We start from the raw sequence: 24,960 nt of genomic DNA, 5'->3' as shown, positions 1-24,960 counted from the left end.
TTATATTGACGCAGTAGGGTCCCGTACGGCTTTCCATACAAATCAGCTCAATTACTTTAATAAAGAGTTATTGTATAGAGGGGGGCAGGGGGGGCAAGGGTTATTTTCGTTCAACGTAATTGCAATATTTTTTTGTTCGTACAACGTAAATAGAAAAAATAAATTCCGTAATTCTGTAATCACAGGCTAGACGTACAACGTAATCAATCAAATATTTTTTTCGTACACTGTAAAAATGTGTCATTTTTCTCGTACGTACAAAAATTCACATCCAAATAAAAAAAATCGTAAAGAATAATCCAGGGAAATTACATTTTAGAAACTGTAAAACGACTAGATGACAGTACAAATTGAATGTCAAGACGTAAAAGGCCCTCTAACCGAATGAAGAGCATTACGAGGGTAATATGCGCATGCGTCTCTTCACACGGCGCAGCAACGGTGGAGAATTTGAGTTGGAGAGCTCTTCGGACCATTCAATGTTCCATTTGTTAACACTGTAAACTGTAAAAACGTCCTTTTTTTCTTCGTAAATTGTGAAAAGCCCTTTTTATTTCCCGTAAAACCGTACCAGCTACCCCCCTTGCCTCCCCTCGTTAAAGCCACATTGCAAAGTTGCTACTGCTAAATATAATTAGTAAACAATCTAATTATCTAATTCCTGTAATACACGTTTATAATCTCTACCCTAAACATGCAAGTTCTAAACAATAGTGCAACAGCGTGCAAACCACGCTAACTTAGGGATTGGTCAGTTACTTCGGCCGAGGGGGGGTCGGTGGATCAGTAGGGGGGTTACCCTGTTTTTGATTTTTCGAATAGGGGGGGGGTCACCCTGTTTTTGATATCATGTTTTCCAGATTTCACACGCGCGCTCATGCATATATTTAAAAAAAATATTTCAGAACAAACGATAAAGAAGTTAATCGTACAAATGTGTTCTTAATAATAACTATTACCTATATTGCCTATAAATTTGTTGATGCAAAAAGTGTTATAGGCTAAATATTTTGAGGTTAAAGTTGCCAAATAACTAACAGATTATGCAATGCGGCTAGAACCCCAATTATACAGTTAAGTTTTAAACACACCCAAAGTCAATGTGCTGCTGATATCAGATTATTTTATTTAAAGTCTGAAGTCACTATTGTATAAGATATTTACTGGATTTATCTAATTATAACAGGAGACGGAAAGACAACACAGCAATTAGTACAAAGAGCAGTGACAGTTTTTGTTCAGCAAATCAAAAAAGTTAAATTTGTGAAAATGCTGATATATAAATTAAAATACATGATGAAAAAATAAATAAATAGTTTTTTTGTTTTTTTAACTTTTAAAAATGCATATTTTGCTCGAAAAAAATCGAAGTTTCCTTTGTTTTCATAAGCATAGACTGTGCTTCGGATGTAAAGCTTTCCTGGTCTATAAGATATGAAAGATATTTTAAATTCAACTTAGTTTTCAAAGAGTTCAAACCACCTAGATTCAAATCCTCTTTTCCTATCTTATAAGGGCATTCATCGAGTAAGTACTCCACAGCTTTGCTTTTATTTACTATCTTTAGCAGAATAGATTTCTCTCCTTCCTGCAGCCTTTCCTGTAGTCATTTTTTGGTATTATGCTTCCCCTTCCCCTCCTAAGGTCTATTAAATGCAAACGCTAAAGATTATGTAAAAATTATGGCAAACCATGATATTTTCAATGCACATATAATACATTTTGTAATCATGTCAGAGCCAAAACTGTTAATGTTTCTTTGTTTTGTTTGGGGGGGGGGTCAACATGTTTTAAGTTTTAAAATATAATGTGGGGGGGGGGGGTCACCCACTTTTTTTTATTTGATAGGGGGTGGGTCAACTGAGATTTACAGCTGGCAAAATGGAATCTGCCGACCCCCCCTAGGCCGAAGTAACTGACCAATCCCTTAGCAACAAACTGATAACCCCATTTTGCATTGTTGAACTTCAGTTGAGCGGCCTTGATTTGTCCCGCCATTCTCCGGTTTAGTGCTCGGCAACTTATTGTGACCTGCCATACAGAGGAAGAGACTGTGCCTGCCACAACAAGCGTTTCTTTTCAACAGTTTATAACATGGCGGAAATAGTAAGTACGATTGTACTACAATTTGTTAAAACACAGTCACGTAACATCAGCTGGTGTACAAGTATAACATATATTCACTTTTGGGTTACCCCAATCACGAGGTATGTATGGGGGGTCACTCTGCGAAAAGCACGATTTCCATTGGTTGGTTGGTCGAAAACACGAATCTCAATGGTCGATCGATGTAAGGGTACACAGCATGCCTTATAGAAATGTTCAGTTTTAAATGGTTATTTCGCCTGAATGCTCGCGAACTACGGTAAACAAGTATTTACCGACGACATGTCGCACGGTTTGGTAATCAGCAAGTATTTAACATTGATTTATTAACATGTATAACATCCCCCGGAGGGGATGAGAGGGGTTACAAAACACATGCACGTTGGTGTTGGGTGCCTTATTACGGTGTAACATCAGGGAGCTGGTAACATTAACGCAATCTTGTAAAAAATACCAATCTTTCACAAAAATACGGTCCGTTGGGGTCATATTAAGCCAACCGATAACAAAATTCGGCCCAATTCGTCGTTGTTGTTTTTGCATACGAACACCTAATTACGCGAAGAACCTGGAACACTTTCCTGGGGGTATTTAAAACTAAAAATAGGCATTCCAGCTCAGCAGCCAATCAGCGACGGCCTAACGCTTAGATGACAATTTCGGTTTCAAATACCCCGGCTTAGTGTTCTAGTGTTCATTTGTTTGGTCCCACAATTTGTCTTCCATGTGCTTGCCGATCACCGAACAGTGCGGCCACTAATCAAATTTTGGTGAAACTTGGTACATAGATGCTCTGGGACAATGCGCAGAGATGATTAGGTTTTGGTAAAAATTATGAATATTAATTACCTAATTTGCATAATAATTAGCTGATTTTTAGCTGTTCCATGACTGTTCCACTGATATCTGAAGAACCACTCGTTGGATTTTGATGAAACTTATCACATGGATGCTCTGAACTAATGCGCAGATTTGATTAGTTTTGGGTAAAAACCCTTGAATATTAATTACCTAATTTGCATGATAATTAACTGATTTTAAGCTGTTCTAAGACTGTTCCACTGATATTTGAAGAACCACTCATTGGATTTTGATGAAACTTGGCGCATGGATGCTCTGAACTAATGCGCAGATTTGATTAGTTTTGGGTAAAAAACCCATGAATATCAATTACCTAATTGGCATAATGATTAATCAATTTTTGGCTTTTCCACTGTTATCTCAAGTACTAATCATAATATTTCAATAAACCTTGGTACATAGATGTCATATGACACTTCACAGACCTGATAGTTTTTAGGGTAATATCAGTACATATTAATTACCTAATTTGCATAATTAATTAATTTTCAGCTTTTGATATTTCAAGTAGGAATCATCACATTTCAATGAAACCTGGTACATAGTTACTTGAGGACTGTGCAGAGACCTAATTAGATTTTGGGTAAATATTTGTGCATATTAATCACCTTATTAGCATAATTAGTTAATTTTCAGCTTTTCACCTGATATCTCATATCTCATCACATTTCAATGAGACTTGTGACATAGACCTTCTAGGACTATGCAGAGACCTGATTAATTTTGGGATAAATAATTGTGCATATTAATTACTTAATTTGCATAATTAATTAATTTTTTGCTGTTGCACTGATGTCTAAAGAACCACTCATTGGATTTTAAAGAGTACGCATCAACACATTTCAATGAACCTAGGACTATACACTATATTAGTTTTTGATAAATATTTATGCTTCTTAATCACCTAGTTAACATAATTAATTAATATCTCAAATACTGATCATCTCATTTGAGTAAAATTTGGTACATAAATGCTCTAGGATAGACAGCCTGATTAATTTTGGGTTAAAAACTGTTATATTAATTCTCTAATTAGTACAATAATTAATAATTTTTTTGTTCTAATCACATTTCAATGGAACTTGGTACATAGATGTTACATTGTCCAGACCTTATTAGTTTTAAACTTAAATCTGTTCATATTAGTTACCTTATTTGTATAAGCTTTTCCATCAATATTTCAAGTTCAAGTAATTTTTAATTAATTTTTAATGTGTCTCCAATACTCTCAGCACACGGGAGTTCTTTCTAAGCTTTCTTTGATTACCATTTAAAACTTAATTTTTTATAAGGCCTGCGGTGAACATCGACCATTGGGATTCGCGCTGTTCGACCAACCAACCAATAGGAATCGTACTCTTCGCAGAGTGACACTGCGATCCTGTCGCAGAGTGCAATAATCGACATTCGGCGAGTCGCACAATCGCGTCGCAGAGTTAGTTTTTAGACCCCCATACATACATGCAATCACAGTAACTGTGCCCCAACTGATCGTTTGGCTGTGATTTTTTTTCCTGATTTGTAGGAATCTGGCGCCATTTTGTTTGTCTTTGTGTCTTTATTGACCACAACCTTCCATTTCTGGGGGTATGGAAATGAAATACCCCAAAATCCAAAATGGATAAGAAGTTTTATCAAAATCAGTAAAAAAAATTTAAATCCAGTGGAAATCTCCTGGTATTTTGATGGTGAGGGCACTGCACCACAGCAATAGGGACAGGCAGTTTGGGAGGTCAAAGAGAATAACGCACACATACACATAGATGTCTTGGATCCATATTGGGGGTAGTTTATTACTAAAGCACTATGAACTAAAAAACAAGTGTTTTCACAAGGAATATGCAAATTTATGCAAATGCTATGTAAATGTGAACATGCTGACTTTGAAAACACTTGTAACGTACATATCTAAAAACTACAAACTAAACTAATGGACTAAAGTCCCCAAAGATCCAAGACATCGTAGTGAGAGTAGTTGTTACGTAGAAGGTAGTCTGGCTATGAATTGATTCATTGTTTGGCGCCTCAGAGGAAGGGATGGATGCAGATATTTTCTGAAGGACTTGCTCTGCCAGTCCCCCAGGAGTTTGATTAACTCAGTGGGTATACCTGAGTACAACGCATATTAACTTTGCCGAAATAAACATGTTTACACAAAATTTAGAGAAGATGAAATCATTAAAACACTACTGTTGGATTAAAAGAAACATTAAAAAAGAAAATTACATAATGGATTCTTATGATCATCATGGTATATGTCTCCCTTGTCTTTAAAACTAGGTCAAACTCTTTAGATCTTGAAGGTAACAAAATGGGATGGAAAAATTACAGGGGTAATGGAATTTGTGGAGTCTGCAATCAGGGCAAAGAAGACATTTACTACTTTCTTTATATTTGTAAGTCATCTAATCATATTAGAAAGGAATTTTATTTAGCATTAGAAACCTCACTGAGAAACTATGTTGAATCTTCATCACTAATGAATAGTTTTTTTTCTGGGGGGTTGTATTATAGGTTCAATTTCCTTTTTGGTGATACACTATGGAACATAAATGAAAATGTGGGAAATACCTCATCAGCTTTAATTAGGAAATATGTAACTGATTTATGGCAATATAGAAAAGAAATGTAATTTAAAGATATGTATTACTGTTTTCATGCTGCCGATACAAAGGTTGAATAAGCTAAAGATCTGGGTAAAACAAAAACAAAAAAATATACATAAAATTACACAGCAGCAAAGTATTCTCTCAGATTGTTCATTTGATAAAGGTATGACCCAACCCAGTGAGCAATATCAGATAGAGGATCCATGATAAAGTAGAATGTGGGTGTTGTTCAACATACTAAACTCTGCTATTAAACAACATTATTGCCTCACCAATTAATGCAATTAAACTATTTCGTAGTTCTGTTATGTCTATTCTACTATACGTCTCGAAAATTTGGGCAGCTTTTAATTTTAAACCTAATATCACCCCTGAATTATTTATTCAGTAATTATTTAGTGATAGCTCAAAAATTGAATCAATCCACATCAAATTCTGCAAACAACTACTTGGTGTTCACAAAAGAGCAAGTAATATTGCTGTTAGAGCAGAGCTTGGCAGTTATCCCCTAATTACTGAAATTTGTACCCAAATGTACAAGTTTTGGTTAAGAGTAAAAAATAACGAATGCAGTAATATAGTGCACTGTGCTTATCAGTCAGAGTGTACAATCAATAGTAATTCATGGGCAAACTTTGTTAGCAAACTACTTGAAATAACTCGATTAAATGAAACAAATCATAATGCTAACATTTTTAGAAACAATCTTAAAAGAATTTACTATGAAAAAATTTGGTTGCCAACTCTATCCAAAAAGGAACATAATAAACTACGTATTTACAATAAATACAAATCAGATTATGAATTTGAACCATATCTGAATAAAATTAATAATTTAAATCACAGAGTAAGTGTAACCAAATTTAGAATTTCAGCACATAAATTACCAATTGAAAAATTAAGATACCAAAAAATACCCTCAGAGCAAAGATTTTGCACACTGTGTTCTGATCAGTCTGTTGGTGATGAAATGCATGCTCTTTTTGACTGCAAACTGGATGAAATTGTAAAGGCACGTAGCTACTTATGGAATACTCTATCATTATACAATGATAATATTTTAAAATTACCAAAAGAAGATAAGTTTGTGCATATTATGGGAATAAAAGACAGTTTCATTGCCAATAGTCTAGGAAAGTTTATTAACATAATTTTACAATGTAATACCTAATAGTTGTTAGTGTTATCTGTTTTAACATTTTATTGTATTTTTTATATCTGTATTTCTTGTTATTGTGTTGTTGTTGTTCTTGATTATAGACCATGGTTAATGTATTCCCAATTCATTAATTTGAGTCAAATAAAATATACTATGCTATGCTATGCTATGCTATGCTATGCTACGCTACGCTACGCTACGCTACGCTACGCTACGCTACGCTACACTACTAAATGTGTGATAAAAGGATGCAATTGTGTTGAAGAATTTATCCCTTGTCGGGTTGAGTTTGGTACACTCAGTGACGAAATGGTATTCAGATTCCACCTATGGTTTGTACAAAATTGACATGTATGAAAACATACAGGGGGGGATAGATGGATATATGCCTCATTTTTTACTCCCATGTGCGAAGCACAAAATGGGAGTCTTTGCGGTTAGTGTGTCTGTATGTGTGTACATGTATGTGTGTATGTGTATGTGTGTGTGTGTGTGTGTCCGTCTGTTCCACTGATATCTCAAGAACCATACATCAGTTTTTGATGAAACTTGGTGCATAGATGCTCTGGGCTAATGCGCAGATTTGATTAGGTTTTGGTAAAATTTCATGCATATTAATTACCTAATTTGCATGATAATAAGCTAATTTTTAGCTGTTCCATTGATATCTAAAGAACCACTTATTGGATTTTGATGAAACTTGGTACATGGATGCTCTGAACTAATGCTTGGTTTTGATTAGTTTTTGGTAAAAATTACCTAATTACTAATTACCTAATTAGCATAATGATTAGTCAATTTTCGATTTTTCCACTGATACTTCAAGTACTAATTATCACATTTCAATGAAACTACATAGATGTCATATGACACTGCACAGACCTGATAGTTTTTAAGGTAATGTTAGTGCATATTAATTACCTAATTTGCATAATTAATTAATTTTCAGCTTTTGATGTTTCAAGTAGTAAGCATTACATTTCAATGAAACTTGGTACATAGATACTCAAGGACTATGCAGAGATTGATTGTTTTGGGATAAATATTTGAGCATATTAATTACCTAATTTGCATAATTAAATTTTCAGCTTTTGATGTTTCAAGTAGTAAGCATTACATTTCAATGAAACTTGGTACATAGATACTCAAGGACTATGCAGAGATTGATTGTTTTGGGATAAATATTTGTGCATATTAATTACCTAATTTGCATAATTAGTTAATTTTCAGCTTTTCCACAGATATCTCAAGTACTAATTATCACATTGCAATGAAACTTGGTACATAGATCCTTTAGGACTATCAAGAGACCTGATTAGTTTTAGGGTAAATCATTGTGTATATTAATTACCTAATTTGCATAATTAATTAATTTTCACACTGATTTCTCAAGTACTAATCATCACATTTCAATGAAACTTTGTACATGGATGCTGTAGGACAATAGACAATTGTGGGTCAAAATATGTACATATTAATTACTAATTTACATAATTAACCACTTTTAAGCTATGACACTGATATCTAAAGTACTAATTATTCCATTTCAATGAAACTCATTGCAAAGATGCTCTAGGACAATGTACAAACCTGATTAGTTTATGGTTAAAATCTGTTTATATTAACTCCCTAATTAGCATAATAATTTATAATTTTTTTTGGTTCCAATCACATTTCAATAAAACTTGGTACATAGATGGTCTGTTACATTGCGCAGACCTCATTAGTTTTCCATTAAAATCTGTTCATATTAATTTTCTGATGTGCATTATTAGTTTTCGGCTTTTCCTTCACTATCACTATCTCTGACAAGTAATTTTTAATTATATTTAATGTGTCTCCAATACTCTCAGCACATGGGAGTTCTTTCTAAGCTTTCTTTGATTCAATGTTCAGGTTATGGGCACTAATGCATAGTTTAGTAAGAATTGCCCTGTACGTGGGATGGGTTTTCAATAGCATTAAAATATTCACTAGGTTTACAGTTGTAATTACAAATATTTCTATAAATCTTCAGTTTGCTCTTGTTTCCCAAATGGGAACTGCAGAGCTGAACGTACTGGTCTTTCAGTCTATATTTAATTATGTTCAGATAGTTATTCCCATTGAAATTGCCATTAGTAATATTAGTCAGAATTTTCAACCAGAAATTGCTGAGTCCTAGTTTATGCAACAAAAGTTTAATATTGTGTGCCCAGCTTTAATTCCAAAAGTTGAAAGATGCTCAGAGATGAGCAGAGGAGAGTAAACGAAACCAATATTTGAAGACATTCAAGTGAATTTTATGAATTGGTAAACGACTGAGTTCCATTCTCACAGCAATATTAGATGACCTAATTTTAACTCCTAAAGTATTTTTACAGAATTTTAAGTGCGAAATTTCATACTTGGTTTTGTCAATATTGTTCATGTTATAATTCTCAAAAGCCCCCGAAATTTCAGATGAATATGAAAGAATAGGTTGAATATAAGAATCAAAGACTATTGAAAAAATTTTGATTAAATAATTGAAGTCAAAATTACTTTTAAGTGAAAAAAAGGCTTTACTTGATTTCCATAAAAGATTATTTTTACCTAACTTGAAGGATCCATTATTAGAAAAGATTAAACCCAAGTATGTGTAAGAGGTAACCTCCTCAATTGTAGATATATTTATTTCCAATTTATTTTTAAAAGCGATTTCTGCCAGTACATTAAGTTGTTGGTGTAGAGAATTTTCATTCAATGCTAGAATGACATACCCCTTTCTTGCATTCAAAATAATACCATAAGAAAGTTTAACAGATGCAGTACACTTATTATAAGGACTAGTAATGAGGTGTAGAATGTTACCAGTGATTCCATATTTATGCAATTTTTCAAATACAAGTTCAAAGGAAACAGAATCAAAGGTTTTTTGAAATCAACAAAACAAGTAAATATGCGCTTTGACTTACCACCTTTACTCTTAGTGTATGTGTGAATGAGGGAAGTCAAATTAAGATGTGATCCGCTGTTCGAGATCCATAACTGTAGTTAGATATTCTGTCTGCAATAATTTGACAGAAAAGTTTGCCACAACAACTCCCCCACAGAGATACCACGATAATTTGATGGGTTATTAGGATCATCATATTTAAACATAGGAGTAAGAGTACTAGAGGCTGGTATCTAGTGTAAGAAATAGACAAGAGATGAAGGCTCCAGCCAGCTCACATTTTTTAAACTCGAAAAAACAGTCAAAAAGAATGAAAAATTAAATCTATAAAAAACACCAGGTTGAAGAATATTAGTTGCTCATTCAAATTTCGCCAAAGCCTTATCTATATTTTACCTATATCAGCAGAATAAATCAAGAAAACTACACAAATTGAATCCATTTATGAATAATTAACGGTTTGCCCAAACGCACGGCTCAGTTGGAGGCGTGGCCTGTTCAAAATTTGTCAACAACCAATCACGAGACTGGTTACGAACCACACCGAGGTTATGACTCGGTTAGCCTCGCTTAACTGGCTCGTAACCAGTTTTGTGATTGTTTTTTAGTCCCAGTTCATACGCAGTTCGAAAACGGGGACTTCTGTGCGTCTGTGCGTGCGCCCGGACCTGTATCTTAGAAATGCCTGGACCAATCACAATCAAACTTCACACATACATCATACATGATATTATGCATATGCACGTCAATTTGTTTCACGATCTGATTCAAGATGGCCGAATGGTAGCCATTTTTGTGCTAAAAATCATCAAAATCAAGCATTTCTCGGCTGTTTACAGATAGATTTTGTTCAAACTTGGTATATACATTAGACATTATGGGACCTTGTTTTTCAGATAGGATTCAAAATGGCCGACTGTCGGCCATTTTGTTTTAATGAATGTGGTTCTCGTGCCATATCTCTGACTTGCTTTCACTGATTATGTTCAAATTTTAAATATTCATTATACATCATGTCATAGATAGACAGATATATTAGTTTGATGATCCTATTCAAAATGGCTAAATGGTGGCCATTTTTGTGCTAAAAAATCATCAAATATCAAGCATTTCTGGCATTTATGGATGGATTTTGTTCAAACTTGGTACATATATTAGACATTACAGGTTCCTGATGCACATCATTTATTTTTCAGATCTGATTCAAAATGGCTGTCTGGCGGCCATTTTGTTTTAATGAATGGTCTTCTAGATTCATATCTCTAACTTGTTTTGACTGATTATGTTCAAATTTTAAATATTCGTCATACATCGTGTCATAGATAAACAGATATATTGGTTTGACGATCCTATTCAAAATGGCCAAATGGTGGTCATTTTTATGCTAAAAAATCATCAAATATCAAGCTTTTCTGGCATTTATGGATGGATTTCTTTCAAACTTGGTACATACATTAGACATTATGGGTTCCTGATGCACGTCATATTATTTTTCAGATTGGATTCAAAATGGCTGACTGGCGGCCATTTTGTTTTAAAGATTGGACTTCTAGAGCCATATCTCTTAAATGCTTTGATTGATTATATATTCAAATTTTATATATTCGTTATTCATCATGTTTTACATATACATGTATTCAAAATGGCTGATTTTGAATGCTGTTCCAGAGCAATATCTCTCAATATGGACAAGTACTTGTTTGACGATCAGATACAAATGTCAATCATTTTAATGTTAAAAAATCATATTCCTGACATGGTTATATTTTCAAGGGTTGGTGATACTAAGGTAGAAAATGGATATGGGGGTAATTCCTGGAATTGCAATAGAGAGGGTTCAGGCCGAAATACATTATATAGTGTTTATTTTTATATAAATATATTTCTGTGGTATTCTGCTGCTGTAACTAATGCAAGATGTGTTCTGAAATTCAGTGTATTGTGTGCACTCAAGGGTTATTCGTTTTTTGCTGAAAACACCCCTATATTTTAATGGCAGAGTTTCTAGTTTCACTCCCACTGGGAAATCTGCATTGTTGCTTGAATGAGAGCTAATTAAACATTTTCCAGACCGGCGAAAGAGTATGTAACAGCTAATTTTAACAGCCTATCACATGACTTTGCTCAAAATGTCAACATGGAAAGAGGCTATTCCATTTGACGCAGGAATAATGGGGACTAGAATATGTGAGGGATAGTATCAACAGAGATGTGTATACTGCAAAGTAATATCTATCCTTCTTTTGCATCGCTGAGCATTTTTGATTTAGTATACTGGTTTGAAAATGTTGAATTTGCATGATTTGCAATGTGTTTTTTTACTGAAACTCCCCTATTGATCGAATCCCTGGTTTGAAGGAGAACGGCACACCACATGGTTTGTTAGTCTGGTCCCCTGCCCCAATTTCAACGCTGAGGGCGGTTAAGAAGATAGTGATTTGTTTCAATACAATGGTGAAGGCAAACATGCCGTGCTACTGTGGTACTCCACTGACGGGATGACTTGCGTCGTTAGCGGTCGTCTAGTGATGTTGCTTATTAGCCGTGGGTTGAATGAATCTTGATTACCAGTTAAAATGTTGCTCATTTGGCATTGGTAATCTTTATTTGGGACTGGGTAATGCCGCAGTGTTGCCAGTGGAAATCTCCTGGTATTTTGATGTTGATGGTTGCGCCTCCATGACAATCGCTAATTTTACTGCGGGTGGATCTTCCAAGAGCCCTTCATAGTATATAAAACTCAGTCAACATACATCAAGCTCTCTCAATCATAGTATTCCATGTGATGTACACCTAATATGCCAAAATGTTGCTGAATGATTTTCCCAATGAAAACAAGCTGGTTGGCGATCCGCTCCGCTCAAAAAACAAGCAATATGTTTTCGACTGTTGCCATGGTAGGACATGAACGTGAAGCTAATGTCGGTGTATAACTAAAACCGGGCATTGTATATGAAGTTCGCAAAAAAACATTAAGTGGTTAGAAGTCATTTTATTTTATTGCTAGGACGTATTCTGCCGTTAAATTTATCATTTCCAACCGTTTTGCGATAGTATTTTCTAGATTGGAGCACAGTCTCTTGTTGAGGGACTGTGATTGGAGACAGCATTTACATTTCATTCAAAGTTGCATTGAGATTACTTTGATACAGTGTAACAATGTTGGCGCCGGTGATCTCTTATTGGTGTGCAACGTAGCCAAAATAAAAAGCATGATTACAAGACTGGTAGGAGGTAATAAATTTGGGGCGAAAGTATTCAAAAAACAGTTTTTGGCTGTTGCCATGGTAGCTGTGGGCCAGGATTGTTTTTCCAATTAGTGACGTTACAACATGCCTGTGAAGTATGAACAAAATTAGACAAGCCCAAAAAAATCTCAGAGGATTTAAAAGCCGTTGCTGGTGAAAAGTTACCCCACGTTGGGATCAATCTCATCGGTAATAAAAATAGACATAAAAAAACAGTGAATTGTTGCCCACACTCAAGCTGAGTAGAATGAGCTACGTCCGTGCTTTTTAATCATAGAAATGTAGGGTGTGATACATTTGGCATGAAGGTAAAAAAAAAATCAATTTTTAGCTGTTGCCATGGAAACGATGGTCAGAATTTGTTTTCAGATTTGACAAATACATGTAGTAACTTTGTGCCACCACTCAAGCTGAGTAGAATAATCTAGGTCTAAGGTGTATCCAAAATCTGTAGGAGCTAGGAGAAACATTTTTGGCTGTTGCTATGGCAACGGTGGGCAACATTTTTCTTAATAACTCAGGTGAACATGTGACTTACCTGCTAAGTTTGAGCGAAATCAGCCAAGCCAAAAAAATCACAGAAGAATTAAACGTGAAACGGTGAAAACACTGGAAATCACACACACACAAAAAATTAGTGGAGCGGATCGCCAATACCATGTTCATTTGCATATTGACCATGAAATTACCAAAAACATTATGGCATGGGTGATATGCAAATTAGTTTTAGTCAAAATAAGTGACTGCCTAGAAGTACCATTACTGTTGTTCAAATTTCATTTCACTCGGCAAGTATTTTCATGTACCCAAGGGTAAAATATCGTACTTCTAAATATTGTTTATTTCTGCTATTATTCAAAAAATGCTACTCCTGAACGGACAAATTTATTTGCTCTCAGACCTCATTTGCATATGGGATGTGGAAATACCGATTTCGATTTCATGTACGAATCAAAATAAACTGCAATATATATGTAATAATGTGGAATACTTCCTTTCACTGTAAACATTTTTCCGCTAAAATAAATCCCAGTGAAAATGGTATTTCCCTCATACTCTATTGAGACTTGATACAGCACAGCGAAAATTGGATTCACACGTAATGCTTAAAAACTTTTCATCAAAAATAAATTAAGTGAAATTCTATTTGACTTCATGAGAGTTGGAAATGAACAAATTATATGACACCCAACCCTACCACTCCATATAAACTACACCCCCAAAACATCCTTTCACCAGTGTATTCTATTTGACTTCAGGAGAAATTGAAATAAACAAATTATATGACAACGAACTTAATTATAATTTCAGCCTCTAGTTCAGCACTGATTAAATAAACTACCTTGTCTTTATGCCAACTTGAAGTTATTCAATGCCTACATCAGTGACTTCAAAATCTATGTTTCAATCCCAGGAATTTCACTTGCTATTAATTGCATGGGAGTGCCAGTCTTCTATTTTCTATTGTAATGTCATTTACTCGGAACATGAAGCTGTAACCACAGATTGTCTAGGTGCTAGGTGCTGTAACTAAATCCTGGTGTAAGCAGTGGTTAGGCAGTCTTGAACTATGCATGTGAAGCCAGCTGAGAGGTATATCCAATCCTATAGATTTCTCATTGTTTGGTAACTATTTGCTGCAAATGCAACAAAAATCAATATAAAAATATTACCCACACAGCATTTTACAGGTTACTTGTTTGTTATCAGTGTTTGAAATTTGTCAAAATGTTTTGCAAGACAACAGGGAAGGTAAAACTTGGCTGCCCTGCTCTGCTCTGCTCTGTTTTTAATATTTTATTTATTTTCAATCATTTCACTATACTAGTATATCGCTCTACAATACACTGAATGGCACGCTGCAAATCAGCCGTAAAAATATTAATAATTTTTTATTTAACAACAAAAATTATATTTAACAGATGTTGGTAAATTGTTCTGCCATCAGTGACAATTAGATTTGACCTTTAAATGCTTAATTAATGCAATTTACTGGTTGTCGCATACGACTTATTTACCACTTCCGTGTCACTGAGAATGTTCTAGAACCGTACTGTGTCTGGGTGGAATATTCTAGATTAGAAACTAGTTGAATAGGTAATAGAACACTGTAGGAGGCAATAGAAGGTAATGGAACATTCTAGAAATTTGTAACAAGTGCCAGACTCATTATGTATGCTGATGTAATGGTCTATTTATAGACAGTGGAGGTATATATAGGGGAGTTGTTCAGCACTGAGTTCAGATCGGAGATCTCGTTGAATTGTGTTGGAGTTTAAGTATCTAGTTATTGGAGGTTTGGAGTTTTACCGTGTTATTGTACTTGATGTTTGCAGAGTATAATAATACCAGTACCAGTTGAAACCACATCTGTTGGCTCCGTGTTCGTATGTTATCATCGCCGTCAGGGAAGTCTTTATGTTACTGTTGCCATTTTGGTATTTGAACCATCACACCTGTACTATACCAATTACGGTAATATTACATTGCGCGTGACACTGGTCCTACCCGGTAGGTATAGATTATCCCCATATATTATAAAAAAAAACAGGGTGACTGGAAGACATCTATATTAGGCTATTTGATGCTATTTTCAATTGTTTTCAGTTTAGATACAATTATTAATTATTATAATTATAAGCAGAGGTACATTACTTGGGGTTTGCAACGTGCATAGTACTGCATGGTGACATCATTCCAAGATCCCATTCAATTCTCATCTCGTAGATAGCGAGACTGAGGCTACAACCTTTTGACATGACATAGACGGTTTGTAATAAAAACAATAAAATATGTATTACCACATTTATAGTGAAAAAATGTAATACATAGAAAATGTACAGAAAATATAGTTATTGTAATCCGTCATATTGTGAGCAGCTATTTTGATCCACATGTGCATTCGCATTGTTCTGAGCAGGGAACGCTTATGCGAGATTGAAACAGGATCTTGGTATCATGTCACCGTAGTTGCAAACTCCAAGTAATGTACCTCTGTTGTAAGTTATCATCGATTTTTTTTTGAGAAATATTATCAATATTACAGTCAATTAAACATTTCGATACTTTGGTGGTTATATAGGGGCTATTCAATTATATTGCCAGACAATAATTAAATAGCTAGTGTGGTTTGCTCTACATAGGAATACCATTTTACGTAAGAATTAACACTGTCAGGGAGTGAACCATAGACCCTGGGACTGATAATTCAATAAATATAACAAATTCATAACAGTATTAGTAGTCTAGCCCAGCTGTGGTGATTTTTTTTCAGTTAAAAAAATTAGGAAACATAGTTTAGTGAAAAAGTGGGGTTAACCCGAAACCACCACAGACTGGTCTTATTTGCAGCGAATCTGTTGCTATTATTTATTCATGAATGCAGTGACATCACTGAACGTTTACAGAAAAGGCGTGAGGGTGTGCGTACTGCATAAGAAGGTAAACATTGTGGGTTTTCTGTGCAGATCGTGCTTCACTGTAACCCAGGCGAGATAAAGCTACACGCAGGCTACTTCTCTCCATTAGAATAATTTTTACAGAACGTTATGAATAGTAATTCGTTTGTTATGATTGACGATCGAGTAACTTGAAGAAAAGGGAAGTCTTCAGGTACAAAGTTTAACTACATATAGTTTAAAGATCAATTTACTTTGATTGAATAATGTTCTTGCCTGTCATTCTGCTCATTAACATAAAAACTAGTATGAAAACACACTAGTTCCTGCTTTCACCACAGAGGGCGCGGCAAAAACGTCTAGTCTGGGTGATTTTGTGTTAACACCTCCATAAAGAAATGAATCGCTCAGACTGTGCCAGTCTACAGTATTAGTTAAATATAACTTTATTCAATATTTAACAGTAATAACAGTAATAACAGTAATAACAGTAATAAAACGTAAACATAAGTGAAAACTCAATCATGTTGTATACATGAATAGCATTTAATAAAATAAAAAAATGAAAATGCAATAAAACTACGATTTGCTGGACATTACTAGGCTAAAAAGCTAGCAGATCTAAAAAATTTCTTATTTAAACAAGCGGCCTGTCGGCTGAGATGCACATAGCAATGCACATTGCAATTAAAAAACAGAAGATATCATTAGAAAATGAACAATATGTACATGTTTGTATAGTATCAAAGCAATCAGACTTTCAACAAGAAGTCGAAAATATCACTTTTTACCAAAAATGACAAAAATTTTCACCAAAATTAGAGAATTGAATATATCATCATGAAATGGACAAATTTAAGAGAGGCCCACCCAAGGTACATAGACACCAAGTATCAAAGCATTCAGGCTTGTAGTTTTCAAGAAGAGGTCAAAAAAGTAAAACATTGACACTGACGACACCGGACGCACCCTGACAATCACTCATATGATAAGCTTCGCTCAACAAAGTCGACAGCGAAGCCAAAAAAAACTGTAACAAAGAAAAAAAATAACGAATACAAAGATAATGGGGAAAACAGAAAAGTTCTTAAAATATACTAAATTACTGGAAAATAAAACGTGAACTCAAATCTATCATCGTCATGGTACAAATTCTAATTTATGCAAAGTACTGAAATCATATATTAGTCCAGCTGAGAAAAGAAAATAAGAACACGACCAAAAACACAAAATTAAAATCAGCACCCCCCCAAAAAACGAGAGACAAATAAAATAAATAAATAAACACAGCCAATAAAAATTCAAATAAAAAAAACAAAAAAACACAGCCAATAAAAATTCAAATAAAAAAAAAAAAAATGAGAGAAAAAAAAAACAAGACCAATAAAAACTGAAGAAGAAAAAAATCGAGAGAAAAATAAAAAAAAACGAGGCCAATAAAAATTGAACCAAGAAACAAAAACAAAACGCAATACAGAAAAATGCTGCAATCTCCTGAATGAAGATATTTTTGTGACAATATCCCCTAATTGAATTGTCACTATTTTATATGAAGGCTATGCATTTCAATGTTTTGTTTTATACAAATTGTTTGTGAAATATAGCGAACTGCACATTTGAAAATATAATCCAAAGATGCATATTTAAATATTTAAGACAATTGTAGCCAATTCTGTTAAAATGTTCATATGGAAATTGACCCCTGAGGGAATGAGTTTTGCTTGGAAAATAAGCATAAGCCGAGGCAATTAATATTATAATTAGTTTTAGTTTGTTGGGGCCACTGTTATATTTTATTTTCAAACAAACTGATTGTGATGAGCGTGAAGTTGGGAAAGTATTCTCATTCAAGTCAGATTATCGTCAGATTTAATTGATTTAGCATTTTTTTTAAATATCTTGTGAACTATTAGTCCAAATGTGACCAAACCTTGTAGAGCCATTTTTTGCTAGTGCTGATGAGGTATGCACTCTTCAATTTCGACTCAATTAACACATTCAATTGCATATTTAATTATTACATCTAATATGTGTATATTGTTGCTAATTTCTTCTGAACTGTAAATATTACCAAATTTAATAGAGATGTACTAGGTGTTCAGTTATGAGAGATATAGTTTTGCTTTTTAATTTAAATAATTAATGAGCTCATTAACATATTAAATTGATTTTGAATTGTCGTTATTATCTTGTATGAAATGACTCGAACATGCTGGTCAATGCTGGCCTGCTGTACAAACGTCATCAGGAAGTTTTACCAAATGGAGTCATTTTCGATTTATTTTCAAGACCATGACACAATACTACATTATGTATTGAAGCATATTTTGTTTAGTCAAAACTCAAATATAACCACTCTGGATTATCAATATTATTTCACACAATTTAATTTATATTTATAACTGCCATAACGTAAAAATAAAAAAATGTCATAGTAGAAAACTTGTTAAAAAATATATATTATCTGACAATAATCTGATAACAATGTCACTTGTGAATCCTTCACCAACTTCACACTCGTCCGATACTGTCGAGAATCTGCCATAGGCTACCTCTGGATTGTTCACAAGCACTCAGATCAAATGCATATATAATATACATATATATAACTTCAAATATATAACTTGAGATATCAGTGGAAAAGCCAACAATTTATTAATTAGTTCAGCGCATCCATGTGCCAAGTTTCATCAAAATCCAATGAGTGGTTCTTCAAATATCAGTGGAACAGTCGTGGAACAGCTTAAATTCACTACGTTCAATTTCCCAACATAGACTCCGGTCAGTCAAAATGACTATTTTGATCTGTAGGCATTAATCAGCGATTCTGCCAATGACGGAGAGATAGAATCTAGGTCAGGGTAGCCCCATGATCACTAGATTCTTTTCCCTTACATCACGAACCACGTGACCGAGGCCATAAGGCCATATAGCTGGCTCATCAATCTGATTATCTCGCCGCCTTGAATGGAGATGAAATTTAGCGAGCTCTGCCTGGAATGCTTGCTTTTTTCCTGTCTGGGTTTCTAGCTTGGGTTGTTGCCACTGGTAGGATAAGTTTTTCTTGTTATTTTTACCCTTGTGTCGTTTTCCCCTTTGTGTGTATAATTTTCACAACCAAGAAATAAAACCTTGGCGTCTTAGCTTAATCACTTGTTGATTGCGTTACATCACCTTTTACTACTGTAATTCGCTACCCTCATGCATGTCGTCTTTATTTTATGCTTGATCTACGCATTTAGAAAGAAATAGATGTAATGACAACTCCATGACTCACTGCCGTTTTTTTGGTCTCCTCATTTTTGAGTCAACTGTGCTGTGGTTATATTCAGAATTTACCAGCATAGTGTAGTGTAGACGCCAAAATTGCCTATTAGTTGGCAGGTCGGTAGGGCGCCACCACAGTTCATTTAATTGTAAGTGGAGGTAACACAGGGCAAACAAACACGTCAGGTTTTAGGAAAGGTCAGATGAAAATAGACGGCAAGTTGGCGTTTGGTAATCTTTAGGCCACGGACTTGTATGATTATTTACGGAAACTTAAAGAACAGTGGCAGGGTTTGTGAAGTTGTCAAGTTGAAGTATGCAATTAATCGTATGTATTAAAGACTGAAGTTCCTTGGTACTGCTTGTGTTGCTATATATTTACGTACACTCTGTTGTGTTTGGAATTATCGAGTATTATCGAACATATTGACGGTTTTTGCTGTAACGTAGCTTCCACCCGCCCTTCGTCAGATAACATACAGGCTCTATGTAGATGCAGTAGTGCAATCGCCAACCGGAATTATTGCGTCAACATATGTGGCTCCCCGACGGGGAAATGAACCCCGGTCTTCCGCGTGACAGGCGGAGATACTTACCACTATACAATTATGCAATTAATCGTATGTATTAAAGACTGAAGTTTCTTGGTACTGCTTGTGTTGCTATATATTTACGTACACTCTGTTGTGTTTGGAATCGCGTGAGTATTATCGAACATATTGACGGTTTTTGCTGTAACGTAGCTTCCACCCGCCCTTCGTCAGATAACATACAGGCTCTATGTAGATGCAGTAGTGCAATCGCCAACCAGAATTATTGCGTCAACATATGGTAAATAATCATACAAGTCCGTGGCCTGAAGATTACCAAAGATTCTTATGGTGGCCAAATGGTGATGTAACTCAACCTGTAGCAGAATATCGTATGACGGTTCACATCTTTGGTGCAACATCATCTCCTGGTTGCGCTAATTACGCCTTAAAAAAGTCTGCTGATTCCAGTGAAGATACTAATGTTAGAAGCACTATTCAGCATAACTTTTATGTAGATGACATGCTGAAAGCAGTTCCAACAGTGACAGAGGGAAGAGCTCTGGCTGAAGGTTTAATAGATACTTGTAAGAAGCGTGGGTTCCGTCTTACAAAGTGGATGAGTAATGAAAGGCACGTTTTAGAAGTTATCCCTAAAGAGGAAAGAGTCAGTGAGGTTAAGAATCTGGATTTGGAGCAGGATAGCTTACCTATAGAACATGCATTAGGAATGCAGTGGAACGTAGAAACAGATGAGCTTGGATTCCGGAATGGCATTAAAGAAAGGCCTCCAACTAGAAGAGGTGTGCTGGGAATGGTGAGTTCAGTCTACGATCCGTTAGGTCTAGCAGCTCCTGCAGTATTGCCAGCAAAGATAATACTGCAGAATTTGTCCAGAGATAAATTGGATTGGGATGAAGAGATTCCCGACAAGCAACGTAAGCAGTGGAACAGATGGTTACATGATCTACCCAGACTAGAAGAGAGCTTCGCAGTCAGTAGGTGTATTAAACCAGAAGAATTTGGTGAGCTAACTAACACTCAGCTGCATCACTTTTCAGATGCCAGTGAGTCTGGTTATGGGACAGTGACTTATATTAGAATGGTCAACCAGAAGAATGAAGTCCATTGTGCCCTGCTGAGTGGTAAGGCGAGAGTATCACCACTGAAGACAATTACTATACCGCGTATGGAGTTAACTGCTGCCACAGTGTCTATACGTATGAACAGACTTCTGAAGAGAGAATTGGATTTACCAATTACCGAATCTTACTATTGGACAGACAGCCAAACTGTATTAAGATATATCAACAATAAGACTGCTAGATTTCACACATTTGTGGCAAATCGAATATCTGTTATTCATGAAGGTTCTGAACCAAGACAGTGGTTTTATGTGAGTACCAACGACAATCCTGCTGATGAGTGCTCAAGAGGGCAGCCAATTGGTACATTTCTGAATAACAAGCGATGGCTCAGAGGCCCAGAGTTCTTATGGAAACCAAAGGAGGAATGGCCAAACAACCTTTGTGATGCACCATTAGACTCAGATGATCCAGAAGTGAAACAGAATGCCAGTGTAAACAAGATAGATGTAGATAATTTGCAGAGTCCAGTGAATGACCTGATTGAGCACTACTCAAGTTGGTACAGTCTGAAAAAAGCTGTTGCATGGATTCTAAAGGTAAAGAAACACCTTTTACAGAAGATCAGAAGTAGAAGTATGGATGAGGAGAATGTGACACATGTTCAAGTGTTGAGTTTAAGTGATCTACGAGAAGCAGAAAATGCCATCATCATTTTTGTTCAAAGGAAGGTGTTTGATAAGGAGCTGGATGTCTACAAGTCTGCAGACAGTAGTGGCAAGAGGTCACACAAACTTAAGAGTACAATCTGCAAGTTGGATCCCATTGTAGGAGAAGATGGCATACTACGCGTGGGAGGACGACTTGATCTGGCTTTGATTCCTGAGGAGTCAAAACATCCTACAATACTACCTAAGGAAGGCCATGTTTCCATGCTGATTCTTCGTGATATCCATGAACAGGGTCAACACTTTGGAAGGATGTATATGCTTTCTAAGTTACGAGAAAGATATTGGATAGTAAGTGCCAATGCAGCTGCACGGAAATTGATTAACAAGTGTGTTATATGTCGCAGACAAAAGGCCAAAGTAGGAGAACAGAAGATGGCGGATCTACCTGCTGATCGTGTTAGGTCAGGTGAACCACCATTTACTAGTGTAGGCGTGGATTATTTTGGCCCCATTGAAGTTAAACAGAGAAGGAGCACTGTGAAACGGTATGGTGTAATTTTCACGTGCTTATCCATACGAGCAGTTCACATCGAGAAAGCCGATTCCCTATCCACAGATTCTTTTATTAATGCTTTAAGGAGGTTTGTATCTCGCAGAGGAGCTGTGAAAGAGATGAGATCAGACAACGGTAGTAACTTTGTTGGTGCCAAACGTGTCCTTAAAGAAGAGATAGACAAGTGGAACCAGTCCAAAATAAGTGACAGCATGTTGAGAAAGGGAATTCAGTGGAAGTTCAACCCACCGTCAGGCTCTCATTTTGTTGGTGTCTGGGAGCGCCAGATCCGGACCATACGACAGCTCTTGTTGGTAATTACAAAGCAGCAGTTACTGACAGATGAGAGCTTGGAGACGTTTTTCTGCGAAGTTGAACATACAATCAACAGTCGACCCATAACAAGGTCATCGGATGATGCTAAAGATATGCTAGCATTGTCTCCAAATATGCTACTTACCATGAAGGGTTTATCCCCACCACCTTGTCTAACAGATAAAAATTATTTGTATCCAGTTAACCGATGGAAGCAAGTCCAGTATCTAGCTGAGCTTTTCTGGAAACGCTGGAAGAAGGAATATCTACCCACCCTCCAAGAACGCCAGAAGTGGCTGAGACCAAAACAAAATCTGAAGGTTGGTGACGTGGTTATCATTAAGGACGATAACACTCCTAGATGTGTATGGCCCCTGGGCAGGATAGTCAAGGTGATGCCTGACAGAAAAGGTCTAGTGCGTAGAGTACTAGTGAAGACTAGGAACAATGTACTAGAGCGTCCTCATGATAAGCTTTGCCCATTGTTAGAAGCAGAAGACTAATGGTAGATATTGGTGGTTTATTACAACATTGTAGTCCTTGTGAGCAGTGATGTCCTGCATGGTTTGCTTTATTATTATTACTAGCTTACCTTTGGGTTCATTAAACCCAAGGCTTCTTAGTATGTAGAATAACAAAATTCTCACGCAGTAGAGTTTACTCTGCTGTGTTCAACGTTTGGTGAATGGTGTCCTGTATTATGTGGACCAACATTAGTGAGCCCTATGTCTATAGGGCGGCCATACCATGGACGTGTATGGTGAAGAGGGTCTCAAAAGTGATGACTTGATTCTTCTATTAACATTATATAGAATATATAGATGATCAGATCAAGCGCAAGTTTAGTTTATAGATTTCAAATTTCTTCGCTTTACTGTTATGTATTTTCATGAGATGTTTTGCATTTTTGAATAGTTGTTATTCTCGATTACCTTTTACATACTACTTCGCTTTTATATGAAGGTTTGTGTATTGTATTTGAATGTATTTGTAATTTAGTTGGCGTCAGTTATATTAAGTTTAGGAAATGTCCATATTGATTTATATGTCCATTTGGGGGCTGGTATGTAGACGCCAAAATTGTCTATTAGTTGGCAGGTCGGTAGGGCGCCACCACAGTTCATTTAATTGTAAGTGGAGGTAACACAGGGCGAACAAACACGTCAGGTTTTAGGAAAGGTCAGATGAAAATAGACGGCAAGTTGGCGTTTGGTAATCTTTAGGCCACGGACTTGTATGATTATTTACGGAAACTTAAAGAACAGTGGCAGGGTTTGTGAAGTTGTCAAGTTGAAGTATGCAATTAATCGTATGTATTAAAGACTGAGTTCCTTGGTACTGCTTGTGTTGCTACATATTTACGTACACTCTGTTGTGTTTGGAATCGCGTGAGTATTATCGAACATATTGACGGTTTTTGCTGTAACGTAGCTTCCACCCGCCCTTCGTCAGATAACATACAGGCTCTATGTAGATGCAGTAGTGCAATCGCCAACCGGAATTATTGCGTCAACATGTAGAGTATGCATTATGCAAATGAGTTCACATCTCATTGACCTCTGTATTTGACCTTTATGTTGTATTGTATTCACTACCTGAGCCATGGTGTGATGGCTGCATCTATAGTTTTGTGTAATAAACCAATCCTATGTAATCCTCTACCTGGTCTAGTCTAACCATCCTTGATTCTACATGGTGTCAGAAGTGGGATCCTGCTATCCACAACATTACTACACGTATATTTATTATGTATGGTGTAAAGAAAATCTGTTTTGACTGACAAACAAAGACATTCTGGTAAGACACTGCTAAATTTCTTTGTATAATTTCAAGACGAAGTCTTTCAGTGAGTATAATGGCTGATTCATTTCGAAAACCAAACATCTTAATATTTGAAGGAGATGTAGCTGAAAATTGGAGGATTTTTGTACAGGAATATGACATTTGCATTAGTGCAGCTCATGGTGATAAAACTCCCAAGACAAAAGCATTCATCTTGTTGAATCTTGCGGGTAGTGAAGCTATAGAAAGGGAGAGGTCATTTGTGTATGCTGCTGCTATACGTGCAGATGATGGTTCTGTCATAACTGCTGCAGAAACCAGGGAGGACCCAGAGTGTCTGAAACGCTAGTTTAGGGAAGTATGCAACCCTCAGTCTAATGTCACTATGGAAAGGCATAAATTCAATACTCGTAATCAGAAACAGGGTGAAACTGTCCAGGCATACGTTAGCGATCGTCT

The 24,960-nt window shown here is 35.8% G+C and overlaps 1 protein-coding gene across 1 annotated transcript in view; it reads left to right on the top strand.

The window, feature by feature from the left end:
* The first annotated feature begins 1,832 nt into the window (after positions 1 to 1,832).
* The window catches only part of LOC100378185 (uncharacterized), a 58,384-nt gene continuing 35,256 nt past the window's right edge, over positions 1,833 to 24,960 (top strand). Inside the window, exon 1 of the mRNA XM_085496450.1 lies at positions 1,833 to 2,106. Coding sequence (XP_085352576.1) covers positions 2,095 to 2,106 — 12 coding nt within the window. The 5' untranslated portion in view covers positions 1,833 to 2,094. The remainder of the gene's footprint in view (positions 2,107 to 24,960) is intronic.

Source organism: Saccoglossus kowalevskii, chromosome 1, assembly GCF_978046115.1.
Source record: "Saccoglossus kowalevskii chromosome 1, keSacKowa6.1, whole genome shotgun sequence".
In the NCBI taxonomy this organism is placed as follows: domain Eukaryota; kingdom Metazoa; phylum Hemichordata; class Enteropneusta; family Harrimaniidae; genus Saccoglossus; species Saccoglossus kowalevskii.
This window is presented reverse-complemented; position numbering and strand designations above follow the sequence as displayed.